Genomic DNA, 26,070 nt, shown 5'->3' on the forward strand with positions numbered 1-26,070 from the left:
AAGACATCAGGCAGAAGACCTTCTGACTTAATGTGCTATATCTTTTCTAACTGATCGGACCTAAGGTTTTCTTCTAAATTACGATCAAAACTCCAAAAAATCCCATAGATTTGCATTAGCTTTAATACTAATCCTGTCCTAAAGAGGAGGCCACAGGATAAGAAATCTTTCAAGTCCATTTTCACGCCCTGTTTCCATCAGTTAAAATGACAAATAAATGCATACATGCAGAGCGCTCCACAGGTTGTTTGTTTATGACATCTGGATATTCTATATTTATCAGGTGAATGCATGTTTTATACAGTTTATTGTACAGGCAAGTTAATCGCCATTCTAAACTAATATGCTGACGCACACACATACAGACAGTAGCTTGCACATCACGTGCAGATTGTGCGCAGACAGAAACATTCAGTAGCGCAGAAAATTACTGTCAGCACTTTTCTGTAATTTATCAATAAAATAGCTTATAAATTCACAGCTTCACTATCAGTAGAGAGGCACTGCACATGGCTCTCTCACTAATGCATTCAAATAAATATAATCTAAATAATGACCCTAGACAAAATAACTTATAAAAATAAGCTGTTATGTAGGATCAAAAGCCTTGTATTTTTATTTTATTTAATTCTTTATTTGACAGGGACAATGGACAATAAAAGAGTACTGCCCCAGAATTAGCTACAGAGCTAAATTTCATCTGCTGTCCCTGTAGGTAGCGTTGTGTCAAATGCCGCAACTTCTAGTTTCTCAAACAAACATCAAAGATTGTTCTCATACTTTAGTCTCTAGTTGCAAATTGTGGCATGTTGCAACGCATTACCATTTCTTATGTTTTTATTACTAAACGTTATCAGTGATTAGTCAACGTCGACTCAACTTTAATCACATAACAGTCAACTTAAAAAAATAGGAGGTCGTTCAACCCCTAATATATACACATACTGATTTTAAAATGCATGATAAAATGACACAAATGGCATTTTACAGACACTTTTACTCATTCTTAAAGCAATGTTCCTGGTTTAGTACAAGCTTTATCGACTGACAGTGTTTGTGGCATAATTTTGATTACCACAGAAGATAATTTTCAGTTAAAAACACTGTGGTTAAACAGGGTGATGCACTTCAGTGGTTTAAAATCAGTCAAGGGTTGAGCTGTAAAGCTAAAAAAAAAGTATTTTTGCATTAAATTTTGAGAGTGTGTATTTAACCACTTAATTCTGTTAACCATATCTGATTTTAGCTGCTATTTATAAAAGCTTGAGAAACAAGTCAAAATGAATATGCTACAAATGCAGTCGATACAATTTAACTTGCAGTGAACCTGAACAATTCCTTTAAACACATTTACATGTGAATTCTGGCACACTCTCACACCCTTTCCTGTTTTGCTGTGCTCATCTTTCAATTCTGGTTCTCTGTTTTGCTATTGTTTCAGCGTCTTCCTTATTTTGTCATCAAGATCAGATTTAAAGACCAGACATTACGAGCCACTCACAGATGAGCAGCTTTGTGCTCGGCTGCTTTGGTCTGGGCTCTGGTATTGATTGCTCTCTCTCTCTCTTGCTGTGTATGTACCGAGGCTGGAACTGCATGTTCATCACCCACACAGGCTCTTAGTGCAAAGGCCTTACGAACCAAATACCTTTGAGTGGGAGATCAGATTTACACTTTACAGATTTGCACGTATCAGCACTGCATGTACAGTATAGAGGTGTGAATCTTCTCTTGCCTCATGATTCGTTTCGATTCAGAGGGTCATGATTCAATTATAAAATGATTCTCGGCGCATCACGATGCATCTTATCCTCCAATTATTTTATTATTAATAATTACTATATTAATCATCACATTTTGTTATTTTATCATTGTTATTAAAAATAAGAACAAAGATGCAAATATAAGAAACAAAATTAAATTAACAGTAATTTCACATCTAATCAGAAGCATTCAATTAAGAAAAACAAATAATCAAATACAAAAATAATCACAGCATATTCTTTACTGTATGTATTCATTACAAATTAATTTATTATTATTATTAAGCTACATAAGTAGTTCAGTCAAGAGCAGTGAATGATTCCCTTTTCTCTTTTATTGTTTGATTAACATTAACACAGGTTTATTATATTAGGACCTAATGCAAGGTTATTTAATGTTACACATTAGATGTTTTTTCCCTAACTGTTAATCAAACGTTCACTTAAGACATAACAGATTATGTTTGCGTGAATATTTGCAAAGACAGATATTTTGATATAGGCCTACTGTAATTGTGTGTATCTGACCGTTCAAGCGCATTACGCTGCTAAATAGAACGATTATGTTCCACCGCTCTAATAAGATCTTGTTCAAAAACAGCTGGACAGAACGCAACAGAATGCAGAAGTATCAATGCGTTTTATTCTGATACGCCTTTTTAAAAAAACACTGCTAATGTGAGACACATGCATGCATACAGATGTCTTTTGCAGTTGCACTAAGGCTGTAGCGGAAATTAAAAGGGCATGAATTTCATATTGCAAATCGTCTAGCATTTATTTGAAATAGAAATCTTTTAAAACATCATAAATGTTTTTACTGTTACTTTTGATCAAGGTTTTAAGGTTACAGACCCCAAAACTTTTGGATAAGAAAGCTAGTGTATGTACTTATATAATATATTTATATTATTATATTATTTTTATTTTATTTATTTATTTATTTGGTAACACTTTAGTATGGGGAACACATGTTAACTATTAATTAAATATTATTATGACTTTTCCCTCAATAAACTCCTTATAGTTGTTGTAGTGGTTAAGTTCAGGTATTGGGTAGGATTAAGGGACGTAGAATATGGACATGCAGGATAAGGCATTGCTTTATAAGTACTAATAAACAGCCAATAAGCAGGCTAATAAGCAACTATTTAAAAGTGATAATTGTTCTCCATACTGAAGTGTTACCATATTTTTTTTTATTTAAAGAAAAAAATCATAATCAAGATTTCTTTAATTCTCCTAGACAGCAATGAGACTAAATTGAGAGCAAAATGAGACCTTAAGTGAAGTCTTCTTTTTAGAATTGTCATAGTGATCTCAACACTGTGTTCAGATTTGCCAAGACACCATATTTGCATTCGGTCATTTTCCAAAATGGACTCAAACGTTACTTACTATACAGTTTGTCTCATTTGTGTCTGTTTTTTAAATAAATTGTTCCTCTACAGTTACATTTCTGAGATGCACTTTTACTTAAATTGGGTGATTTAGACTCGTGTAGGTGTGTTTTGTGGGTAATCGGGCCAGGGAAACCCCACCGGAGCCCCCGTCCCTCTTCCTTCCCAGCCACCCTCAAAACAGGAAGCAAAGCCGTTCTGAAACAATAGGGGTTCAGAGACAAAAGCAATACAGCGTAACCAGAGAAAATGTTCAGGGACTAGTAGCATGCTGTAAAGGAGATCTAGAACAAGCATTTTAACACAGACATGGACAGAGGTCAAGAGGCAGAGAAAGAGAGGAGAAAAATGGGTATGGTACTGAGATTTACTTAATTATTTACTGTAATATTGTAGAGAGGAAAAAGAAAAAGAGGTTAGAGTACGGGAATAAAAGGGGAATAACTTGGGGAATTTAATTTTTTTTTTTTCATTGTTTCCGTATCCATTGTAAGCTGTTTGCTGTGTTTGAGAACTCTGTGGTTGGTTTTCTAATTGGTTTAAGCTAAAGAATCATCTTAGACCAACAACAAACCAGCTACTAGTCAAGAATGTTTCTGGAACATAGTGGTATGTCAAGCAGCTCAAGATTAAGAGTTATTGCAATCCCATAACAGAAAGAAAGTAAATAAAATTCTGTTACGTAATAAATGTGACGATCACAATCATCACATTTAAATGTGATTGTATGAAGATTATACTATGTGCGATAAAATGGTTTTCCTGTCTGTTCTTTTTTTCAGCTTGTAACGTCACCATCCACAACCGCTGCAGGGACACGCTACCAAACTGTGTCAAAATGAAACAAAAGGTGGGATATTAGTGCACACATGTGTCACATGGGTTACATGGACCACTGACATGCAGACACTGGCTTTGATTCATGGTAGGATGCAGAAGAAATGTATCTAAATTGGGTCATTTTTTAATGTGGTTTATGCATAATATTTAGTCTAAAAATGTCATCTGTCTGTATGTGACACAATAGCAACAGAAAATGGCGCTGATGAGGAACAATTCAGCCTATCAGAATGTGACCCTGAGGAATAAAGGTGAGGAAACAAGTGCGTTTTTACATCTGGTGTTAACATCTGATTCAATTACAAGTGGCATGCGTGTCCTGTGACAAATTTGATTAGATATCATTGAGGGCATCATGTGATCTTGATTCCCCAAAACTGATTAAGACCCAGCTAACAGAGACATTCTGGCAAGGTTCTCTCAGAGTTATCAACAAGTGTTCTTTCAGTAATTTTAATAGAATGTTTGTTCAAAGTGATCTGGACTTTAAGTGTTCGCAAAATGTTAGCACAAAAACGTTTTTTAAACATTCAAAGAACATTCAATGTTATAAACTGGAATGTTCCCTTAACATTCAAATAACCAAGAAAAAAAAAATGTTTTAAACGTTTGAAAAACTGGATGTTTTGAACGTTCAGGGATCCTTTAGAAAAACGTTTCCAATATCTTAATAGGAACATTAGCAAAACGTTCTTAGAACATATTTTTGTTAGCTGGGTATCAGGAGTAAATGGGGTCTACCTTTCTTTTTTTCTTTTTTTTTAAGTCTAAACACGACATTGCTCTCTCTTTTTCTGCCTCTCTGAAGCCCATTTAAAGGAAAGGCCGAGCTCTGCCATTTACCCCTCAGACAGTCTTCGTCAGTCACTACTCGGATCGCGTCGCGGCCGGTCTTCCCTCTTGCTTTCCAAGAGCGTCTCCACCAATAACATTGCAGGGTGAGTGACAGAAATGACAGAGATGCATAAAATTGGCTCTTGCCTGTAAAATAGTTTAGAAATACTGTAAAACATGCAATCACATCAATATTTTGTCGTGAAATATCTATAAAGAGTCACGCAGTTCTCATTGCTGTGTAATTTTTATCTTTTTGTGTTTTTGTGTATGTGTGTGTGTGTGTGTCTATGTCTGCTTTAGTTTAATGTAAGCAGTTTTGTTCGAATGTTATTTATTAGTCATTATATTCACTTTACTTTATATTTTATTTATTAAGTCATTTAATATATTTTTATTTTAAATTTGTTATTTGTATTTTCTGTTTCTGTGGTGATTATTATGCCTGCCTCACATTTTGTTGTTGTTGTTGTTGTTGTTTTCTTTCTTTTTTTTTCTTTTGCATGTGATTGCATGCATATTTGTACATGTGTATGCATGCGTATGGCCCATCTGTGCATGTGCGTGTAGGACTCTGAATGATGACTATCCTCTGGGGCTGCGCAGGATATTGTCTCAATCCACAGACTCACTCAACTTTAAAAGCAGGACCATGTCCATGGAGTCACTCAATGATGAGGGTGAGACACACACAGCTACAAACACTTAAAAATAGTAGACATACGATAAAAAAGGCCGCATTTCCACTACATGGTTTAAGTGACCCAATTACGTTTTTTTTCCTCCAATGTGACACAGATCTGATATGATCCACGAACGTGTAAGCAGGGAAAAAACATTCTCAGATCAATCTCAGGCCTCATTTAAATTTGGAAATTAATCTGATATGAATCGGATACGTGCATTTGCGTCTGCCGTGCATATTTCCATCAATGCAAGTTATACGTCATTGAAAAAGTGACAATGGCGACAACTCAGGTGGACACCAACTGCGATCACATGACTCTTTTCAATTCTGCAATGGAGGTTTAAGGTGTGCTGACCTTTAAAGATGGTGCAGAAAGCTTGTATCATTGTGTCTACGAATTTTTGCAAATTGCACCGTTTTTACTTCCTTTTCAGACTAAGCTTTTCCGGGTCAGTACGTTGGGTTGTTTCTCCAAGTGTATAGTGTAAATACAGATGTCAGATATGGGTCACTTTTAAAAGATGCAAATTGGTCATCAAAAATCAGATATAGTCAACAAATCAGAATTGGGCATGAAGACCTGCAGTGTAAATGCAGCCATTGCAGTCAGTAATTTTTTTTTTTTTTAAAGAAATTAATACTTTTATTCAGCAAGGATTCTTTAAATTGATCAAAAGTGACTGTAAAAACATTTATAATGTTACAAAAGATTTATATTTCAAATAAATGCTGTTCTCATAAAAGAATCCTGAATCAGAGTTTCCACAGATAAATTAAGCAGCACAATATTTTCAACATTGATAATAAGAAATGTTTCAACAAATCAGCGTATTAAGATGATTTCTGAAGAATCGTGTGACTGGAGAAATGGTTGTTGAAAATTCAGATTTGACATCACATGAATAAATTACATTTAAAAATATATTTATTAATTAAAATAAAGCAGTAGTGTACCTTTTACCTCATGAAAAAAAAAAAAAATATCATGATGAAACACTTTATTTAGGCCTATATATTTTTAATCCCCCCAAATTCCATGTTTGGCCAACCTGTTTTCCTGCAAACTGAAGGTATAATATAGAAATTGTATTTCTTTTGCTTTTAGGAGAGGGCTACTTCAACTCTCTGCTGGAAGATCTAGAGTTTGAAGGCCGGGATTTTGAAGCAGATTCCTGGAGCATGGCGGTAGATTCCACTTACTTGCAGACCCACCGTAAAGATGTTATCAAGAGACAGGACGTCATCTATGGTTAGAAAAAAAACACAGATCTAAGTCTTGAATTGAAGTATGTTTATGACTGTAAATTGGCCTTTGACTTTGAAATCCAATTAAACACTTTTCCGGTGCTTTTCCAGACATTGTATTTGTTTATTTGCAAATGAAAACAAACAGATTGAACATCTAGTCCTCTTGGCCTCAAATTGTACTCCATTAATGTCTTTTTTTTTTAAATATACATTTTAATTCTGTCCAATAACAATATAAATAGCCTATATTAAAATTCTATACAAATTTTTCAAAATTGCTAAAAAGAAACAACAAAAAAACAAAATAATTTTTAATGCTACAAGTGAATTTAACCACTACAGCATTACATTGTAAAATGTGAAAAATGGACATTCACTTTAAGATTTGAAATGATGATTGTTTTTTAAGATTAACTTTAAGTAAGTGTTAGATGACTAGAAAGATAATCTAAATGTAAAAATTCAAGAAATTAGCAAATGCTGAGCATTCAATACCAAAGTACACAAGATTGTAACATATGGAATAAACAGTACTTCAAAACCTCACTTCATTGTTTTCATTCACATCAAATTTAGTATGGTATCTACCCTCAATAAGGGCAGTGGGATACAAAAAAACCTTTTAAATGTTGCTTTTTAGACCTCAACCTCTTTGATATAATTTCAGAGCTGATCCAGACGGAGCTCCATCACGTTCGAACCCTGCGGATCATGGAGGGCGTGTTCAGGCGCGGTATGCTGGAGGAGGTGCAGCTGGAGCCGGGGGTCGTGCATGCACTGTTTCCCTGCCTGGAGCGCCTGTTGACGCTGCACACGCACTTCCTCACACAGCTCCTCGACCGGCGCGTTCACAGCCTGCAACCCGAAAGCACAAACAATTTCACCATCACTCAGATCAGCGATGTGCTAATAAAACAGGTAGGAGTGCATTTGCGAGTTTAGGTGGGCGGAATGGGTACATTTTTCCAGCCTTAAGTGATTTTCGATTACCATATCTGTTTTGATTTGAGTTTAAAATGTGTCAATAATTAGAGCTGTCAATTTAATGCATTAATGTAAAAAATGAACACAATTATGCAATAGTGTCACATTTTAAAAATGTTTTTAAAACTAATTTAACTTAAAACAGTATGTTAAAAATCCTTATATAAATTCATTTCATGAGTTTGGAGGAGAAAAGAATGACGTCTTGTAGAGGGCGTGAAAAGTCAAAAAAGAAAGAAAGAAAGCGCAACAAATGGAAATCAAAACGCCATTCTCTGAGTGTATGAGAGTGGGAGGCTGAAAGCTTTCAAGTTTCAAGGAACAAAATGTTCATAGTGCACTGTTTGTGTGTGTATGTCAGTTCTCAGGTCAGTTGGCAGATGAGATGCTGAAGACGTACTCTGAGTTCTGCAGTCGTCATATAAAGGCTGTCAAACTCTACAAAGAGCTGCTGGCCAGAGACAAGAGACTTCAGCTCTTTATACGGGTAAGAACAAGAATGACCAACGAGGGTGTTTGTCCATGTGCGTTATGTGTTTGCATAACCGGGTCAGGTGTTGTCTCGTGTGTTTCAAGTGGGAGGATAGAGTGGTACTGAGTGATGAATGATGGTGGGCGGGTACATTAATGCATTAAATGCCTGCAGACTCTCATAGATGTGTGAATCATCAGATTTTCAGGTATCATGATTGTGTTCAGTTCTTTCTTTCTTTATTTTAGTTCATAGTATAGGACAGTCACGATAACAAAACGAGTGAAATTTCACGATTATCAATAGGTTGTTTGCAATCACGTGGTTCTGGTGACGCGCAAAATACCAGTGGAGGGCAAGCAGTGAAAATTAGAATGGAAGAGATGGAGAAAAGTCCTTTCTGTGCTGGTTTAGAAAAGTATAAACAGAAAATCACAACATATGTTGGACGTCATCCTTATGTTATGAAGAGGAGCGACTTTTCCACTGAATTGAAAGACTTGATTGCCATCAAGGAGGTAGATATAAAGGATGTAAAGCTGCCATCACGCCGTGTTCAGTTCTAGTCTGGGTTTGTTTATATCGCGCTGCCTTTCTACTAGTGAAGTTAGGGCAGTATTTTGATTTTCTGTCGTGATTGTGGAAAATGTCGCCATTGTAGCTCATTATTCTGAATCGAGAATTGCAACAGGAGCTCACATCATCGTTCAAAGAAAAAACTGGACGGTGTAATACAATTGTTGCCTTTTATACGTGTAAAAACACGCTAAGGGAAGCAGGTTGAGGAGGTGACGGAGAGACGCTGTATATCTAATCTAATACTGTCACTGATTTAACCCACTCCCTATCACTCAATAAAATAATCATATAGCTGAGTGTTATTGAAAGTTTTGTCTTTGTTGTTGAATCGACTTCTGTCAGCTTGTCAAACATTTATTTATTTGGACATTTTCTACCATATGATGGCTGAAGCAGCAGCGCATGACACTGTTCTCATGGTAACCAGATCAACATTGTGAACGGAATACTAAAAAACTGAAGTGAAAACACCAAATTATCATTCAATGGGATAAAATAGCTTCTCTTCCCTGCAAACGATAGCATGAAGAATGTGGATATTTAACCAAGTCAAAAACAAATAAGGTAAGCAGGTATCCATATTCATTTCAGTATCAGCAGACGCAAAACGCTAATAAAGGCGACAACTTTAAAAGGTAAAAAACGATATAAGTTATAAAAAATGGTAAAAGTTATGTAAACGATATAAACCCCTTCTGGGTTCTCGATTTTATCAATTTGAGCAACCATAAACGACGCAAAACATACGAATTTTGAGTTTTAAAAAATTTTCCTATATAGAAAAATCACTCCCTGCCCTCCAGACTCATTCGCGCTGCTGCTGTGACGTCATGTGCAAACAACCTATTACCACAGTAATACTAATATGCTAATGAATGCACTTCTTTATTTAATAAGTTAAATCTATCTGTCTGTCTGTCTGTCATCAAAGGCAATTTTCATGGCAAGCTTTAAAAAAAAAAAGTAACTGATGAAATGAAAATGTATACTATATTATATATTGTGTAATAATTATAATATTATTATTATAAGTATTTGTGTATTTATTTATTTATTGCTATATTAGCATCATAGTCTATTTTCATGGCAAGATTTTAAAACAACATACTGGCTGAAATGAAAAAATATACTATATTATACGGTCTAAATAAATATAAAATAAACACTATAAATTAAATTTGTTTTAAGTGCTATTCACTTTTTGAAAGTTTTCAAGTATTTTAACTAGGGGTGTTAAGTGATTAATTTTTAATCAAATTAATTACATGATGTGGTAATCAGTTAATCTAATTAATTGCACATCAAATTCGGCTGAGAAATTACCCCAAAAGTTAATTTAAAGTAATTCTTGTGTTAAATGACAAAAGCATTAAATAGACATTACAAAAATAAGCTTTAGAAAAATAAAAATTATTTGATTCAGCATAGAATATATTAAACATAAACTTTTAGGCTTTAATGGCCATGAGGGTGAGTAAATGTTGACAGAATTTTTGGGTGAATTATACCTTTAAAGTTTTTTTTGTTTGTTTCGCTGTACCACCCGCAGTACACATACCTTTCAAAAGAGACCAAAACCATGCATATACTCCAAATGGTTCAAGAACAGCTTGAAACTTACTTTAGGTATGCCTTTTTTTTTATGCGTTTTAGGCAAATTTTACAAGAATGCTAAGGGGTTAATGTGGAAATATGAAATAATTATTCATTTTTTTAATGAAATGCTAAATAAGAAACTAAAGCCGCCAGTAGGTGGCGGTAAATGTCTAAATGAGTAAGTCATTGAGTCATTCATTCATTCGATTCGTTCAAACAGCTGATTCAGGAATGAAGTAAATGGCTCTCTTTATGAATGAGCCATTGAATCATTGGTTCACCCGATTGATTCGCTCAAAATGCGGATTCATTCTGAAATGAAACACTGCTGTGTGTTACTCGGAGACATACAACAATTTTGCTTTGGATTTATAGATAATATTTTCGTTGACAAAATTGAGCAAAAGCAGACAATATTGTGTAAAATATAACACTAAAATATAACACAATATTAACTTCTTCTTTATTGAACTGTTCAATATGAAATCAATATCACATTTGAAATCAATATCAAAAACATCTCTCGTCTGATATTACATAACTAAATCTTGATATAAATATGGGGCATTTTTGCCCTAAAATCTTGAATTTTAGGGGCATTCTAACTGCATTTTATAGGCTACTTAAATTAATTCTAGCTCATTAGACATGACATTATGGTGCTTGTCTTAAACCAGTTTCCTTATGAGGTGTCGATACACATCTGGCTGACTAGACAGTGAGGCAGCATGGCAGCTGCTGTGGGTTTTGAATGCAGTTTTAGAGAGTGTGTATATAAATACAGTACACAGAGGCAGAAATGGTTAATAGTCACTGTTGTTCTGTGTCCTCTCAGAGGGTGAGTCGGGGTCCTCTACTGCGTCGTCACGGGTTCCAGGAGTGCATCCTGTTGGTCACTCAGCGCATCACTAAATACCCTGTCCTGGTGCAACGTATCTATGACAACACCAAAGGTGAGATGTGGGTGTATGTCGCCAATGTCAATATTAACTATTTTTAAACAGCTTCTCTCCTCCACCCTTCTCCATCTGTCTATAAACTACTCTGTTCTTCTGTTCTTTTCAAGTATCATAATGGTGACATAATGGTCACATTTTAGGGGTTATGGACATTTTAATGGACTGATTATTGTGTGTAACAATGCAGACAATCCAGAGGAAGCTTCAGGTCTGTCACAGGCACTGACTTGTATACGGGAGCTGCTCAGTTCGGTGGACCAGCAGGTGTTGGAGCTAGAAAGGACACATCGTCTGCAAGAGATCCGCTCCCGGGTTGACCCGCGGGCTGAGGCCAAACTCCGCTCTGGAGCCCTGTTCAGACCGGCCGAACTGCTCCGGAGGCAGCTGATACATGAAGGCACGCTGCTCTGGAAAACGCCCAGTTCTCGGCTTAAAGGTACAGAAGACTGTGGCTGGTTATGAGGAAGTGTAATGTGATGTGTCATTGTAAGATGGAAATAGATAGACACGCTATTGTATTCGCTTACATGTACTTGTGCTTGTGGGTGTTTTAATGTACTGTATTTCCCTTTTTTCTTTAATTTGTAGATGTTCAGGTTCTGTTGATGACTGACATTCTAGTATTCTTGCAAGAGAAAGATCAACGGTACATCTTTGCCAGTTTGGTAAGTTACTTTACTTGCTAAGCTACGTATCCTTATCGCTAGTGCTTATACCAAGGGTTGGGGTCTTTTAAGTATTAAAGGGGTCATATGATGCTATTTTAAAGTTCATTATTTTGTTTATTGGATGTAATGGAATAGGTTAGCATACTTTAATGTTCAAAAAACAATTGATTTTCCACATAATGTACATTATAACAGCACCTCTATTCCCAGTCTGTCTTGAAAAAAACGGTTTCAACAAAGCCCCTCCTTCCGAAAAGACAGAAGCGCTCTGATTGTTGTACTCTCCCAAGTTCTCCTCCATAAATTCCCTTTACACAGGCTAACTTTTGGGTTGTACTGCTCAGGAACAACATTATAAATTGTCATATATAATTTTGTCAATTTTTGGAAGACCAAATGAAGGGATTTTGCTTTTACATCCAAACATACGGCGATTCCACGACATGTACATATTATACATATTGTATAATAATTTAGCTCTACATTTGAATATTCTATTTAACTCTTTACTCTTATTGTACTCGTTCATTCGGTTCTCGCACAGGATCCTCGCACTGGCCATTCATTAATTATGCAGGCCCACGATCACAAACCCGCCAGTCTTGGTCACTAGACAGAGGTAATTGACTATACCGTTTAGAAGGCCACTTTCATGATTGCTCTGTCTAAAGTATTTGTTTAGTCCCCATAGATCTGTATACACTTGAATTAAAGTAACACTATCTCTAGTCAGAGGTCATAACCACTACTACAGATAAGCTGACCAATATTACTTCTCTCATAGTAGCTTTGGTTTGGTTATGCCATGGTTTCCCATGTACACTTAGCTAGAGTAATATTACATTAAACAGAGGTAAGGCTCACCCTATTTAGGTTGGTCTATCAACATTTTGTTGTCCTAAACGGAAATTCCCTTTTTAGCCTTTACAGTCTAAGTACACTTGAACTAATGCCAAGCGTTAGTCGGAGCTCTAAAATCACAGTTGGTGTGCCCTACTCACCACTCAAAATTGGACTTTAGTCCATTACTGACCTGACGCAGATTTGCGGTAACAATGGATACATCGTAATCTACTGAAGTCAATAATTTCAGAGTAAATCAGAATAAAATCAAATGTGACAATTTATTAGTCAGGTAAATGTATCATGCCAATTACATAATCAATTCAAAGATAATCAATACAAAACATCAAATGCTCAGAAATAGAGTAAGATGCATACCTGACATTAGATGAACACTCAGCAATGTGGGCTCATCTGAATACAGAAATTGCCCAGAGCCTTCTGCAACATTTCTTTAAATACTCAGACAAAGACAAAACATACCCCAATGTGGGGCATGAACTTATAATCAGAATTTGCATTGACAAGGGTCACAGACCTAAGGAGTTCGCAGCTTGTTGTGGAACAGGAGGTAGTTTGGATGAAGGACCCTGGGAAAGGGGTACACCCACAGTTACAACCAAAGTATCTCTAAACTCTTCAAATCTTGAATACCTTTGGTTTGCTTCCATGTAGACGAGATTGTATCAGTTGCACTGAGAACTGGTACCAAACATGTATAGCATTCTGTGATTGTTCACATTAAACCATATAGATTTTGGGTGAATTTCAGGTCATTTCTGCATGTAGAGAGAAGAGATGAGGGAAGAGGGGGTGAAGAAAAGGAAATGTAGATTAAGGCAGATGTGAGGTGTGATTGACTCAGTGTGATTGTGTCTCGGATGGGGATGTTAACTTTGCAAGAGAGAGTCCAGATGTTATTTCCTTTGTTTTCTCAAAGATGTATGTAGCTTGAGTTCAGCAGGTGGATTGATTGGTCCAGGTTTTCTACCTGTGGTTGAGCACAGCATGTGCGTACAGTTCATAGTCAATCTGGGCCTTTGCGACTTGTTCAGTTAGCATGTCATTCCTTCATGGAGAAACATCTGCTTCTGTGGCACTTTTCCTAAGACGATAATCTGACCCTCCTTGACCAATCCTGTCATCTCCAATGGTATGGTTGTCTGGGCAGACTTCAATAGGTGAAGGGGTTCTCCTTTGTTACACACTGCTTTGTGTGAGACACCTGAAAGACATCTTAATGGCCACTTAATGACTGAACATTTATGAACGTAATGAACTCAAAACCGTAAGGAAATGCATAAGAACACAGAATGCAACAAAACAAAAACATAAAGTTGGTTCATGTCAGCAAGTGCGATTGGTACATCTGGTCTAAAGTGTTTTTCAAGGTCATGTATGGTAGGGTGGTCCCATTTAACATCAGATTCTTCACTACCACTGTGATGGAGTTTAGTGGAATTTAAGTATCCTTGGTCTGAATTTCCCAAATGAAATGTAGCAAAAAGTCAGTATAAAGGCCAGAACACACCAAGCTGATGCAAACGAACTAGTGGCGACAAAAGCAGACTGTGGGGTTGGCTCACGTCACGTCAGTTCTGCGCCAGCGTGAGATGAAATGCCTTTCCGAAACAGCAGGCGGCAGTAGCTAAACAGCCAATCAGAATGATCAGATGGCCTGACGAACCGACGAGCTCCAATGCCGATTCAACATTTCGAATCGGCCGAAAAAAGGCAGACGGGGATCAACTTTAGCCGACGGTGCGGAACACACTGAGAAAACTTAGTCAGGCCGACGAACAAAAACTGCTCGACGCCCGACCATCAGCTTGGTGTGTTCCTGCCTTAACTTTAATTTAAGTAGATGGTATGCATCAATAAACCACATAATAACAATAATAATATTCAAAAACAATTATGAAGGTATACATATAATACTCACTGTGTTTGTTCAGGAATACTCCTAGGTGCAAGCCACCTATGCAGAAGTGACTTGGAACATGCTTAGTCATACAAGAATGGAGATTGTCTATTCCTTGCAACATTTTGGTGTGTTTGTGCTGTATGTCATGCTGGCTAAGTCATAGTCGATGGCGTGGTCAAATTATAAATTTTGTAGTTGATTGATTGAAGTACCTGCACTCCAGATCTATCCGTTTTGATAATGTTTTTTGTTATCAGTGATATGTTGGGAAATCAGGGGCCCTCTGGTTTTGATTTCAGGGGGACTTTAAAGGTTTTCATGTAACTCGTCCTATGATACCTCAAATTGTGAGACCCAAGAGGAATTCGCTATTACTTTTCTAAGTGATTCATTTGTATAACAACTATATCTCTTTTCTTCTCATTCTCTGTAGGATAAGTCTGCTGTAGTGTCACTGCAGAGTCTGTTGGTCCGAGACATAGCCAACCAGGAGCGAGGGTTGTTCCTGATCAGCAGTGAGTCCAGTCCACCTGAGATGTACGAGCTCTACGCAGCCTCTAAAGATGACAGAAACACTTGGATACGGCTCATACAACAAACCATCAGCAGGTACATACATGTAAACACTCTCTTTAAGGCCCCAGTATACTTCAAACGAAATCGAAGAACGAACTGATGTGACGTCATTTTGAACAAAATCAGGCCAAAACGAAGTTCGTTTTGTGTTCTTTTTTGAAGTTCGAAACGGCTTGCCAAAGTGAACTTTCAGGAAACGTTCACTCCAGCAGCAAAACACCTTCGTACTACCATTGGTCAGTGACGATAACATAATAGGAGGTGTGCGCTGAGGCTCCGCCTTCACACGCATGGGCACGTCTCTGATTCATTTCGTGTATTTGAATTCGTCGAGGTATGAGCTCCGTGGGTGAAAACATGAAAACACTGGATAGCCACTTTATAGTGCATGAAGTTGTGCTTGTAAAAAAATGAGGCACTAACACTGTTTTCATGTTTGATACTGTTAAGCTGCTTGATTTTAAGCAATCTATTGAATAAAGTGCTATATGAAGACGTGACGTGACGTGACGTGACGTGACGTGATGTGACTGGAGTGCTACTTTGCAGAGCTAGTGCTAACATACCCATGCTGTTATGGTCAGACCAGACTCTTTTCTTATGCTGTCTATAAAATTGTTTGCCGTTCGCTCATTTTTGTTGTGTTTATTTTGTTACTGAGAAGAAAGTGCATGGCACATATTTACATATTCATCTAAATGTTGATTTCAGCAGTGTGGGCGGCGTCAGATGTTCGTTTACATCGCTGGTCACGCATTTTCGAACTTCGATTTACTAAACGAAGAACGAAAAAGAACTTCGTTTGAAGTATACCGGAGCCTTTACAGTCCGCACTGCACTTAAAGTTACCATTTAACATTTTTAAGGACCTCTCTCTTTGGAGTGGAATTAGAAAATCACATGAAAGCACTTTCTTTTAAATTCAGGACACTGGAGTGGGACATTTTGAAGGGATATGTCAGTTCTGTGGGAAGCCTGAGTTTCCAGTAGCTTTTGTTTACATTATAACCCTGCAAAACCAAACTTGACAGCCTGCTTTATAGATCAGGGGTTTCATTTCATTTCATTCAGTGATGCTAAGGACCCCCACATGCTACGATCCACTTACAAAGGAACCCCTTCCTAAAATAAAAAGGGAGCTACATATAAAAAATGTATTTATTTATTTATTTATTATTAAAGGCAACAAATTCAGTAAATATTAACATTTATTTATTTATTTATTTATTTATTTATTTATTTATTTATTTATTTATTTATTCCTCATAATTATAAATTAAATAATATAAAATTATTATTATTATTATTATTATTATACACACTACTACTACTACTACTAATAATAATAATAATAATAATAATAGTATATTTTCTAATATTTATACTTATTCATAATAATAATAATAGTTATTATTATTATTATTTGTTTTTATTTTATTACTTAATTTTATTACTTAAAGATAATTCTCAACTACACTAAACAAAGACGATACTGGACAAATTAACTGAGGAAACTCGAGGCTTAAATACATGGGGAGAGTAAACAAGATAAAACATAACAGAACTAATTAACAACCAAGGAAACTAACTAAGGAACACAGGCAAACCAGAACAGGGAAAACTGTTTTTATATAAATATTTATTATTAGATTTTTTTACTGTTTTTAATAAACTGTTTTGCTGGCTTTCCAGCACCCTCTTGCTGCCCCCCCCCGGGAACTCCCCGAAGTACAGTTTTAAAAACCCCTGCTATACACAATGGCAACAGAAACCACTTTCAAAATGAATAAATTCTCACCACTTCCTTGAAAAGAAAAAACTAGCAAACAATGTACAAGCATTAGCACAATATTTTCATTTTAGATAGTATTTTATTGGACAAAAAATATATATTTGGTCCATTTTCCCAGAAGACAAAGGCTGTACATTTAACATTTTTATACTTGTTAAAAGTGGGGAAACTAGCATAAAGATGACTTCAATGCTAATGGACATCAGCTAACCATTTAAAATTACCATTTCTAATTGTCATTTTTCTTTACCATCATTGTTTTGTCACACAGCTGTCCATCAAGAGAAGAATTCCCTCTCATAGAAACAGAAGACAAGGCCCTTCTGCGGAGACTTAAAGGTTTGCTTTAAACATTAACACACACACATATTCACACTCCCAACACTGGAGCAAACACTTTCTCTTTTTTTTTTTTATATTTTTTATTAATCACTACAGTTGCGTTAAGCATTGAAGGACTGAAAGAAGCAGAAAATTGTTTTTAAAAGCTCTTCTTTCACCTATCTGTCCAATCAATTGGTTGCCTGTCACAAGACTTTTTCTGAAAATGAACGTCTATTTAGTAAAAAAAAAAAAAAAAAAATGTGGTCATGACATCTTTACACAGAATTTGAAAGTGGAACAAGGCCACTATTTTGACAGCTGATGTTGATATTTTACTGTACTGATCTTTAATCAGCACTTTAATCTTCATGCTCTCTGTTTCAGCTGATATCCAGCAGAAGGACAGGGAGGTGTTAGAGCTGCTTCAGGAGCGGGTCACCCTGTTCTCTGACTTGGCGGAGGTCATGGGAGGTTACGAAGTCATGCTGCCGTCCTGTTCCAGGAACCTGTTCAGAGCCGAGTCTTCTCAGGCACTGCGCGGAGAACAGCTGCTCACACAGGCCATCACTGAGGGTAAGACAGACAGGATGTTACATTCGTGGCTAAAACAGGGTGTTCCACCTGCATAAGGCTTGTTTCACTCTCTAGTGCGTATTTATTTCACTGCCCATATGTGACCCCGCCTGTGAAATCCCTGCTAAAGTCACATAATCTAATTATGTGATTAAGAGCGTCAAAGTAGTCATAGCCATAAAATCGATAAAAAAAGGTAAAGTGTGTATTGCTGTAAATGGGATTTTTGAGTACTCGCATTTTAATTTATAACATGATAAATACTGTAATTAATTATTTATTGACACTACATTTTATTATTTTGTGCAAAAAAGTACTGGAAGTTGGCTTCCTAAACATTGATTTCGATCGTCTCTGGTTTTACTTTCGGCACAGAAACACCTGCTGATTTAAAACCCCCTAACAAGTGAAGATTCACACCTCTAGTGATGACTATTAACTGTATACAAAGTTTGAGTCTGACCTGTTAACTTGGTAGGGTTTTTTTGTGTGTGTATGTGTGTGTTTGTGTCACACCCGGGTGTGCAGTATTTTATAAGAATTCATCGTCAATTATTCCGCTTATACTACGGTTACAACACCTAAAGACACTGTTACGATATTGTATTTTAAGACATTTCTCAGGTTTTTGTCCTTAAAACACTCTTTTGTGTGGGACTAATTTCTTACGAATCTCATCCCAAGCCTCCGTTGCTAATTCCAAAACGTCATTTCAGAACAAGTAACGGAGGCTTGAGCCTTGATAGCAAAACCTTGAGCCTTATTGACAAAGTTGAGAGAGAGAGAATAAGCATATGTGAGTTAGCCTACCTGAGTCTGTGCATCTGTCTCTACTAATAGCGAATCTATAAGTTTATCTACCTCAAGAACCATACAGTTATTACCTCGCTGGTGAGAAAAGTCATGTAATTCGTCAGAGCAGCACTGACAAAACGTTTTTGTGCATGTGTGTCCGTACTATACAGTACGTGTGTACGTTTGAAAGAGAAAGAGAGAGCAGGAGAAAGTATGCGCTTTCAGGACACAATAAAATGTATTTTGTGGCAAAAACCATGACTATAATTTGTTGTTTTCATCCTGTTGTTTACTATATTTATTTGCTTGGTCAGTGTCATTGTGGGTTTTGGTTGTTTTGCGGTTTTAGGCTGTAAGACCTATTGAAATAACTGAAAACATTTGGCGAAGTGATATGGAACTGCAATGCGACTGCTAGAACTACTTTAGCCATGCGTTTCCCTGAAAATAATAGCAAGCATTCAATAATTGCTAGCATTCAAGCATTCAACAGCCCCATAGTATAAAATACTCTGCACTTTCTTTTTGTAAAAGTAGAAAAAGTTTTTTTTTTTTTTTTTTTCCTATTTTGAAAAGTTCACCAATCATTTTAGATAAATGCTTTGAGCTCATGCTTCATAATATCTTGTAAAATGTCATGATGGACCTTTCTTTCTCTTTCTGCAGTGGACAGATTGACAGAGCTGATTTTAGGAACCAATTTTGAGGTTTCTCTGCCCTGCAGTTCCAACGGTCATCACAACCACACTGGAGTGCTAGTAATCAGTAGGTGTCAAAAACAAAACATGCTATATGTAAATATATGTGCCTTTAGTGTGTCTGAAAATACACCCATTTATCTGACCATTGTGCTTCCTCCATTCTTCCAGATGGACAGGAGGTATTAGTCAATGGCTCTCAGGAGAACCAAGCTGCTCAGGTACACAAGACATTATTTTGTAAGAAAATATGCTTGATCTATGTTAGTGAGATGTTCATTATCACCTCCTCTGGCATCCACATTCGCCTGCGTCAAATATGTTTCATGAAATGTAATAATTATGTACATAATAAGATGGTTCGATGCTATTACTGTGTTTTTATGTAATGCTGAAAAAAATTAGTCATTTTCCGAGCCCATCTGAAACTCGCAGGTTTCCATAGCAACCTGAATCTACCAAAAACTCTCCATCACGACTCACCACTGGTGCTTGAAAGCTGCGCTTTATCTCCCTTTTCATCGACACATAGCAAGACAGTGCTTTTCAATGTGTGCTGACAAATTAAAGCTCTTGAATGAAACTGCTGGTTCAGAATTATGATTGTGTGAATAATACAAAAAATTGTTTCTGTACAGGATGGCAATGGAAATCAAATGGAGGACAAGACTCCAAGTGAGGTACTGACATTTAGTTCAAGACTGAGCTTAATATGTGCTATCTATGGATGTGCTGATTACATTTCTGGGCTGAAAATATAACTGATTGTTTTACTTTTTGCATTTGAACTCTTTAAAGGTGCCCTAGAACTTTTTTTAAAAGAAGTAATATAAGTCTAAGGTGTCCCCTGAATGTGTCTGAAGTTTCAGCTCAAAATACCCCATAGATTTTTTTTTTATTCTTTTTTTTTTAACTGCCTATTTTGGGGCATAATTAGAAATGAGCCGATTCAGGGTGTGTGGCCCTTTAAATCTCGAGCTCCACGGCCACGGAGCTTGCGCTTGCCTTAAACAACATAAAAAAAGTTCAAACTGCTAATATAACCCTCAAAATGGATCTTTACAAAGTGTTCGTCATGCAGCATGTCTAATCGCATAAGTACAGTGATTATTTTGATGTTTACATTGATTCTGAAGGAGTTTTAAGCTATGCTCTGTGGCTAACGGCTAATGGTAACGTTACACTGTTGGAGAGATTTATAAAGAATGAAGTTGTGTTTATGAATTATACAGACTGCAAGTGTTTAAAAATGAAAATAGCGACGACTCTTGTCTCCGTGAATACAGTAAGAAACGATGGTAACTTTAACCACATTTACAGTACATTAGCAACATGCTAACAGAACATTTAGAAAGACAATTTACAAATATCACTAAAAATATCATGATATCATGGATCATGTCAGTTATTATTGCTCCATCTGCCATTTTTTGCTATTGTCCTTGCTTGCTTACCTAGTCTGATGATTCAGCTGTGCACATCCAGACGTCCTGCCCTTGTCTAATGCCTTTCATAATGTTGGGAACATGGGCTGGCATATGCAAATATTGGGGACGTACACCCCAACTGTTACGTAACAGTCGGTGTTATGTTGAGATTCGCCTGTTCGTCAGAGGTCTTTTAAACTAATGAGATTTATATAAGAAGGAGGAAACAATGGAGTTTGAGACTCACTGTACTGTATGTCATTTCCATGTACTGAACTCTTGTTATTTAACTATGCCAAGGTAAATTCAATTTTTGAATCTAGGGCACCTTTAAACTAGAGTGACTAGCAAACTGACTACTGCTTTTTATTTTACTGACAAATTAGAAGATCAAAGGTTTGGGATCAGTAACTTAAAAAAACAGTAATACTTTTATTCAGTAAGAATGAATTAAATTGATCAAAAGAAATTTACAATGTTAAAAAAGATTTCAAATTTGGATCTTTTCATCAAAGAATCCTGAAAAAATGGTATCACAGTTTCCACAAAAATAATAAGCTTTAAAACATTGATAATAAGAATAAAGTATCTTGAGCCGAAAATCAGCATATTAGAATTATTTCTGAATGATCATGTGACGCTGAAGACTGGAGTAATGACTGCTGAAAATTCAGCTTTTCCAACACAGGAATAAATTACATATTAAAATAGTTGGCGCTGATAGCCTTGTGGTCAGTGCACTGACATGTGGCGTTGTTGTGCTTCAGGCAACCCGAGTTTGAGTCCCGGCTCGGGGACCTTTCCTGATCTCCCGCTCCCACCTCACTTCCTGTCCACTCTATACTATCCTATCACAATAAAAGGCAAAAATCTGTCATTTTAAATCATAATACTATTTCACAATATTACTGAATGCATAGAATGCAGAGATCTCAAACATGCTTTTAAAAGCTAAATTACTTGAAACAGCATCTTGAAAATGCAGAATTCATTGCAAAAAATGCTAAAAATAAATACATAGACCACAGAAAAAATGTGAGAATGTGTACTGTTTGAACGGCCCAGAAGTCATATTGTTGTTTATAGCAGATAATCATAATAAAAATGAGTCCAAATCAATATAACACAGACTTCGGAACTTGAAATCTTGAAAATCACCTAATGATGCATGAGACTGGTTACATCTAAAAAATGCACATAAAAACAAACTAATAGTCCATAACAAATGATTAGGTGAAATTGGCTGCAATTCCATTATTGGTACAAATGATTTTTGAATTAATTTTCCCAGTTATCTCCTGCATCATAAGCCTCCTATAAATATTACAAGGACACCCAATCTTCTAGGCTTATATAGACTAGTGTCAATACATTGATATGATGCATCAGAGATGTGTTTTGTGTTTCAGGAGGTGTCGCAGAGGCTGGTGAATCTCAGTGCTCAGTTACACGCTCTGCAGGTATGTGCGCATTGCAAAATACATTCATCAAATCTTCTAAGCACTTGCATACAAACAGGATCTGAAATAAACTTAATGTGAATAAAATGGCGAAATATAAAATTTAAAAAATGTGCTCTCCTAGGGTGTGGTGATCCGACAGGACTCCATCTTAGAGCTTTGTCTACGAGAGAGCCCTATCTCCCCGGCCACCCCAGGGGCTCGTACAGTTCGCTCTTTGTCCCGGGATAGTGCAAGTGACATGGGTTCACTGGGTGAGCTGGCCCTGCTGCAACGGCAGCACAGTCTGCTGCAGGAGGAGCTCGGACGCCTCAGGGGAGCTGAGGGCAAACTCAGGGACAGCGAGAGGGCAAGAGCCCAGCTGGAGAAACAGCTCAGGGATCTTAAGACCCATAGCGCCACTCTAGGGAATGGAGCTGGAACTACAGGATCACAGGTGAGTTCATTTTAGAGTATAAGTCTAAAACGGATTTAAAAAAATGTTTTTTACATTTTCAACTTTCTTTAGTATGTAATTTTGCAGTTTGAGCATGAAAAAGGTCTGCAAGGTTACTAAGTCCATTCCAAAGAGAGTTATTCTCTATATCAGTAGTCACTTTTTCTGAACTCCCTGAAACACCTCTGTTGTTCCTCGATTTCCGGGAACGTACACGTCACAATATCCCTCATTCAAATAATTCCTGCCCAAAGCATACGCAAAAAAGGGACGAGGCCTGGTTGAGTTGTGTTAGTAGTGTGTTACGACCAGTGATGGGAATAACGGCGTTATAAATAACACGCGTTACTAACGCAGTTACTTTTTCCAGTAACGAGTAATCAAACAAATTACTTTTTCTCCCGTTACAACGCCGTTAGCGTTACTGACAAAAAAATGCCGCGTTACTATAGTTGAGCTCACCGAAGCGGTTTTCATCCGAGTAAGCTCTCTCTTAGCCATAGGACCTGCAAAGTTTTTTTTCTCTGGTGTGTGCTGCGGCTACACAGATATAAATTTAAACTGATAATAATGTATGATGCGCTGTGTATGTGTGTGTCAGAGCATGCGCAAAGCGCAAGCTCAAACCAGAATACCCTTTTTGTTGCTTGATCGAAATGTGAAATGAGTTTTTTTTTCTAGTCTACTAGTAGTTGTTCATTTAAGCTATTAGTTGACTAATCACATTTATATTAATTTAATTTCTTAAATACTGGAGAGAATAAACCATAAGGAGCGTTTACATAATATATAGCACTCAAGGGCACGCATAATTGCCATAAAGAACCGGCAAAAGTAATGATTATGAGTGTGACAAAAACAGCAAGGAGACATTTTAATTGTTTATTAATAAAGTAATGTTTTCTGAATCAGTGTCGGCTGCAAAGATGAAGTTGACATTGCTGATTCTCATTGCTGATCATCTGCTCATATGGACGCGCTTAGAGAGATAACGCACATTTCATTCGGATTAGGCTACATAATCAGAGTAGCCTCTTTCTTTTCGTGTTTAATTACTTCATTTTTGTTAAAGTAGATATTTCAAGCATTCTATAGATATATTTCTCATGTCTGCGAGGCAAGCAGCCTCTGAGTTTCGGTTCATTTAGCCTGTAAGACGCGCTCCAGTTCACGAGCCAGTGATCGCGCCCGCGCCTCCATGTCATTATTTTGTTGTCTGCTATATTTGCTTGTTATATATTAAATCCAAGCAATTGGTTGATGAAACATTGATTAAAATTAAGATACAATTTTTACAAAACGAAATTCACTTTAAAGAGAGGCTTTTTATAAAACAAAACTTAATGAAGTGTCTGACCCACTCCATGTCTCCCGATATATTTGCGCATCTTATGATGCATCTTACTCACGCTGTTCACTTTTCATAATCGAATAAATGGATTTAAAACATAACATAGGACTACTTAAACATAAATATAAAACTACGTTTTCTTTAATGGCTACCAACAGAAATTTCATGTCGTGAGCAAGAGCGGATCATGAGTCAGGAGTCGCATCAAGAATAATTTATTCTCAGACTTATATGTAATATTGGGGGCATTCAATTTATTTGGCATATTTTTTTTTTAAGTAACACAATAGTTACTTTCCCTGGTAATTAGTTACTTTTATAATGATTGTTACAGCCACTGCCATAACACAAAAGAGGGATAACACAACGGCTCGATCAAAAGGGGAATTTATTAATGAAACGAAATATAACAACAAGTGGGAGAAATTAGACAGGAAAAATAAAAGGGATAAACACAAGAAGAGAGCGCAGCTCCGGCTCGGGACGGCCGCTCAAGTTCCGCCCCCGAAGTGTGGAAACTTGACTTCCTTTAAGCACGCGTAAATAGTCCACAGGTGTAAAGGATCTGCAGAATCAGGACAGAGGTAAATCATGCTTTTCCTGCGTCCTGCCCCTAGAGGGCAGGCAAATACGTAAATACACATGCATGTAACACCTTCATCCCCGAAAGGAAAAACCATCACCACAAGAAAGTGCATCTATTAAAAGACACCTTTCCAAAAACATACGTTACCCACAGGCCTATCCGATCCGGGATAGTGCGTCAGCGACCACGTTGTCCCGACCTCTGACATGTTTAATGTCAAGGTCGTATGGCTGCAGATATAAACTCCAGCGCATGAGACGCTGATTAAAATTGCGCATGGAGTTCAAAAAAGTAAGCGGATTATGATCACAATACACAAGGATCGAATAACCGCTGGACAAATACACCTCGAAATGTTGAATCGCAAGAACTAATGCTAATGCCTCCTTTTCAATAGTAGAATACTTTAGCTGTGCAGCATTAAACTTTTTAGAAAAGTAACACACTGGGTGTTCCACATCATCAGCACCCTTCTGCTGGAGGACAGCTCCCGCCCCAACATCGCTAGCATCCACCACGACACTGAACTGTTGTGAATGGTCAGGTGCGGCCAACACTGGGGATGAAATCAACAGAGATTTAACATTTTCAAACGCACACTGGCATGCATCAGACCACTCAAACCGAACTTTAGGACTCAGCAAGTTGGTGAGAGGAGAAACCACAGTTGCAAAGTTTCTGCAAAACGAACGATAGTAACCCACCATTCCTAAAAAACGTCTCAATTGCTTACGATCCGTTGGAGGTGGAAAGTCACAAATGGCCGCAACCTTTACAGCCACTGGCCGTACTTGACACCAATTCTGATTGCAAATGAATTCTGTGTAACGGAACCTCCTTAACTCCCATTTCAATACCTCGGACTAGAGCAGCACTACCCGTGGCAGTCTCCTGTGACAACGGCAAAATCCTCCCTCCAAAATAAAAGAAAGACTGGCCCCCGTATCCCGAAGAATACGAACAGGTACAGGCTTACACAAACTGGGAATAAACACAGTTCCACAATGCAGGAAAGGTCCATAACCAGTTTTAGGGAGACAGGCATCACCACCAGACTCAGGCGTAATGCAGTCAAATTTCGAACTGGAATCAACGGAGATCAAACCAACAGATTTTGTATAAAACTTCTTTTTAAGAACAGGGCAGTTTGCAATTAAATGACCAGAGGCCTTACAATAAAAGCAATATCACCATTCGAAACAGTAGGCTTACCATTAAACGATCTGCGAGGCGACACAACAGGTGGATCAACAG

General features: G+C 37.0%; 1 protein-coding gene across 3 annotated transcripts in view; it reads left to right on the plus strand.

The window, feature by feature from the left end:
- Nucleotides 1–26,070, plus strand: part of arhgef2a (Rho guanine nucleotide exchange factor (GEF) 2a) — a 69,968-nt gene that overhangs the window by 37,606 nt on the left and 6,292 nt on the right. For all 3 annotated transcript variants that reach the window (XM_067411368.1, XM_067411369.1, XM_067411370.1), the window contains 18 exons: nucleotides 3,946–4,013; nucleotides 4,191–4,254; nucleotides 4,812–4,941; nucleotides 5,408–5,517; nucleotides 6,631–6,774; nucleotides 7,441–7,691; nucleotides 8,119–8,244; nucleotides 11,240–11,357; nucleotides 11,551–11,799; nucleotides 11,952–12,028; nucleotides 15,232–15,407; nucleotides 17,438–17,505; nucleotides 17,875–18,063; nucleotides 19,525–19,623; nucleotides 19,728–19,777; nucleotides 20,195–20,236; nucleotides 22,393–22,443; nucleotides 22,568–22,879. In XM_067411368.1, the coding sequence (XP_067267469.1) occupies nucleotides 3,946–4,013; nucleotides 4,191–4,254; nucleotides 4,812–4,941; nucleotides 5,408–5,517; nucleotides 6,631–6,774; nucleotides 7,441–7,691; nucleotides 8,119–8,244; nucleotides 11,240–11,357; nucleotides 11,551–11,799; nucleotides 11,952–12,028; nucleotides 15,232–15,407; nucleotides 17,438–17,505; nucleotides 17,875–18,063; nucleotides 19,525–19,623; nucleotides 19,728–19,777; nucleotides 20,195–20,236; nucleotides 22,393–22,443; nucleotides 22,568–22,879 (2,324 nt within the window). The remainder of the gene's footprint in view (nucleotides 1–3,945; nucleotides 4,014–4,190; nucleotides 4,255–4,811; nucleotides 4,942–5,407; nucleotides 5,518–6,630; nucleotides 6,775–7,440; nucleotides 7,692–8,118; nucleotides 8,245–11,239; nucleotides 11,358–11,550; nucleotides 11,800–11,951; nucleotides 12,029–15,231; nucleotides 15,408–17,437; nucleotides 17,506–17,874; nucleotides 18,064–19,524; nucleotides 19,624–19,727; nucleotides 19,778–20,194; nucleotides 20,237–22,392; nucleotides 22,444–22,567; nucleotides 22,880–26,070) is intronic.

The sequence above is a fragment of the Chanodichthys erythropterus genome, chromosome 15 (genome assembly GCF_024489055.1).
Source record: "Chanodichthys erythropterus isolate Z2021 chromosome 15, ASM2448905v1, whole genome shotgun sequence".
NCBI classification, from domain to species: domain Eukaryota; kingdom Metazoa; phylum Chordata; class Actinopteri; order Cypriniformes; family Xenocyprididae; genus Chanodichthys; species Chanodichthys erythropterus.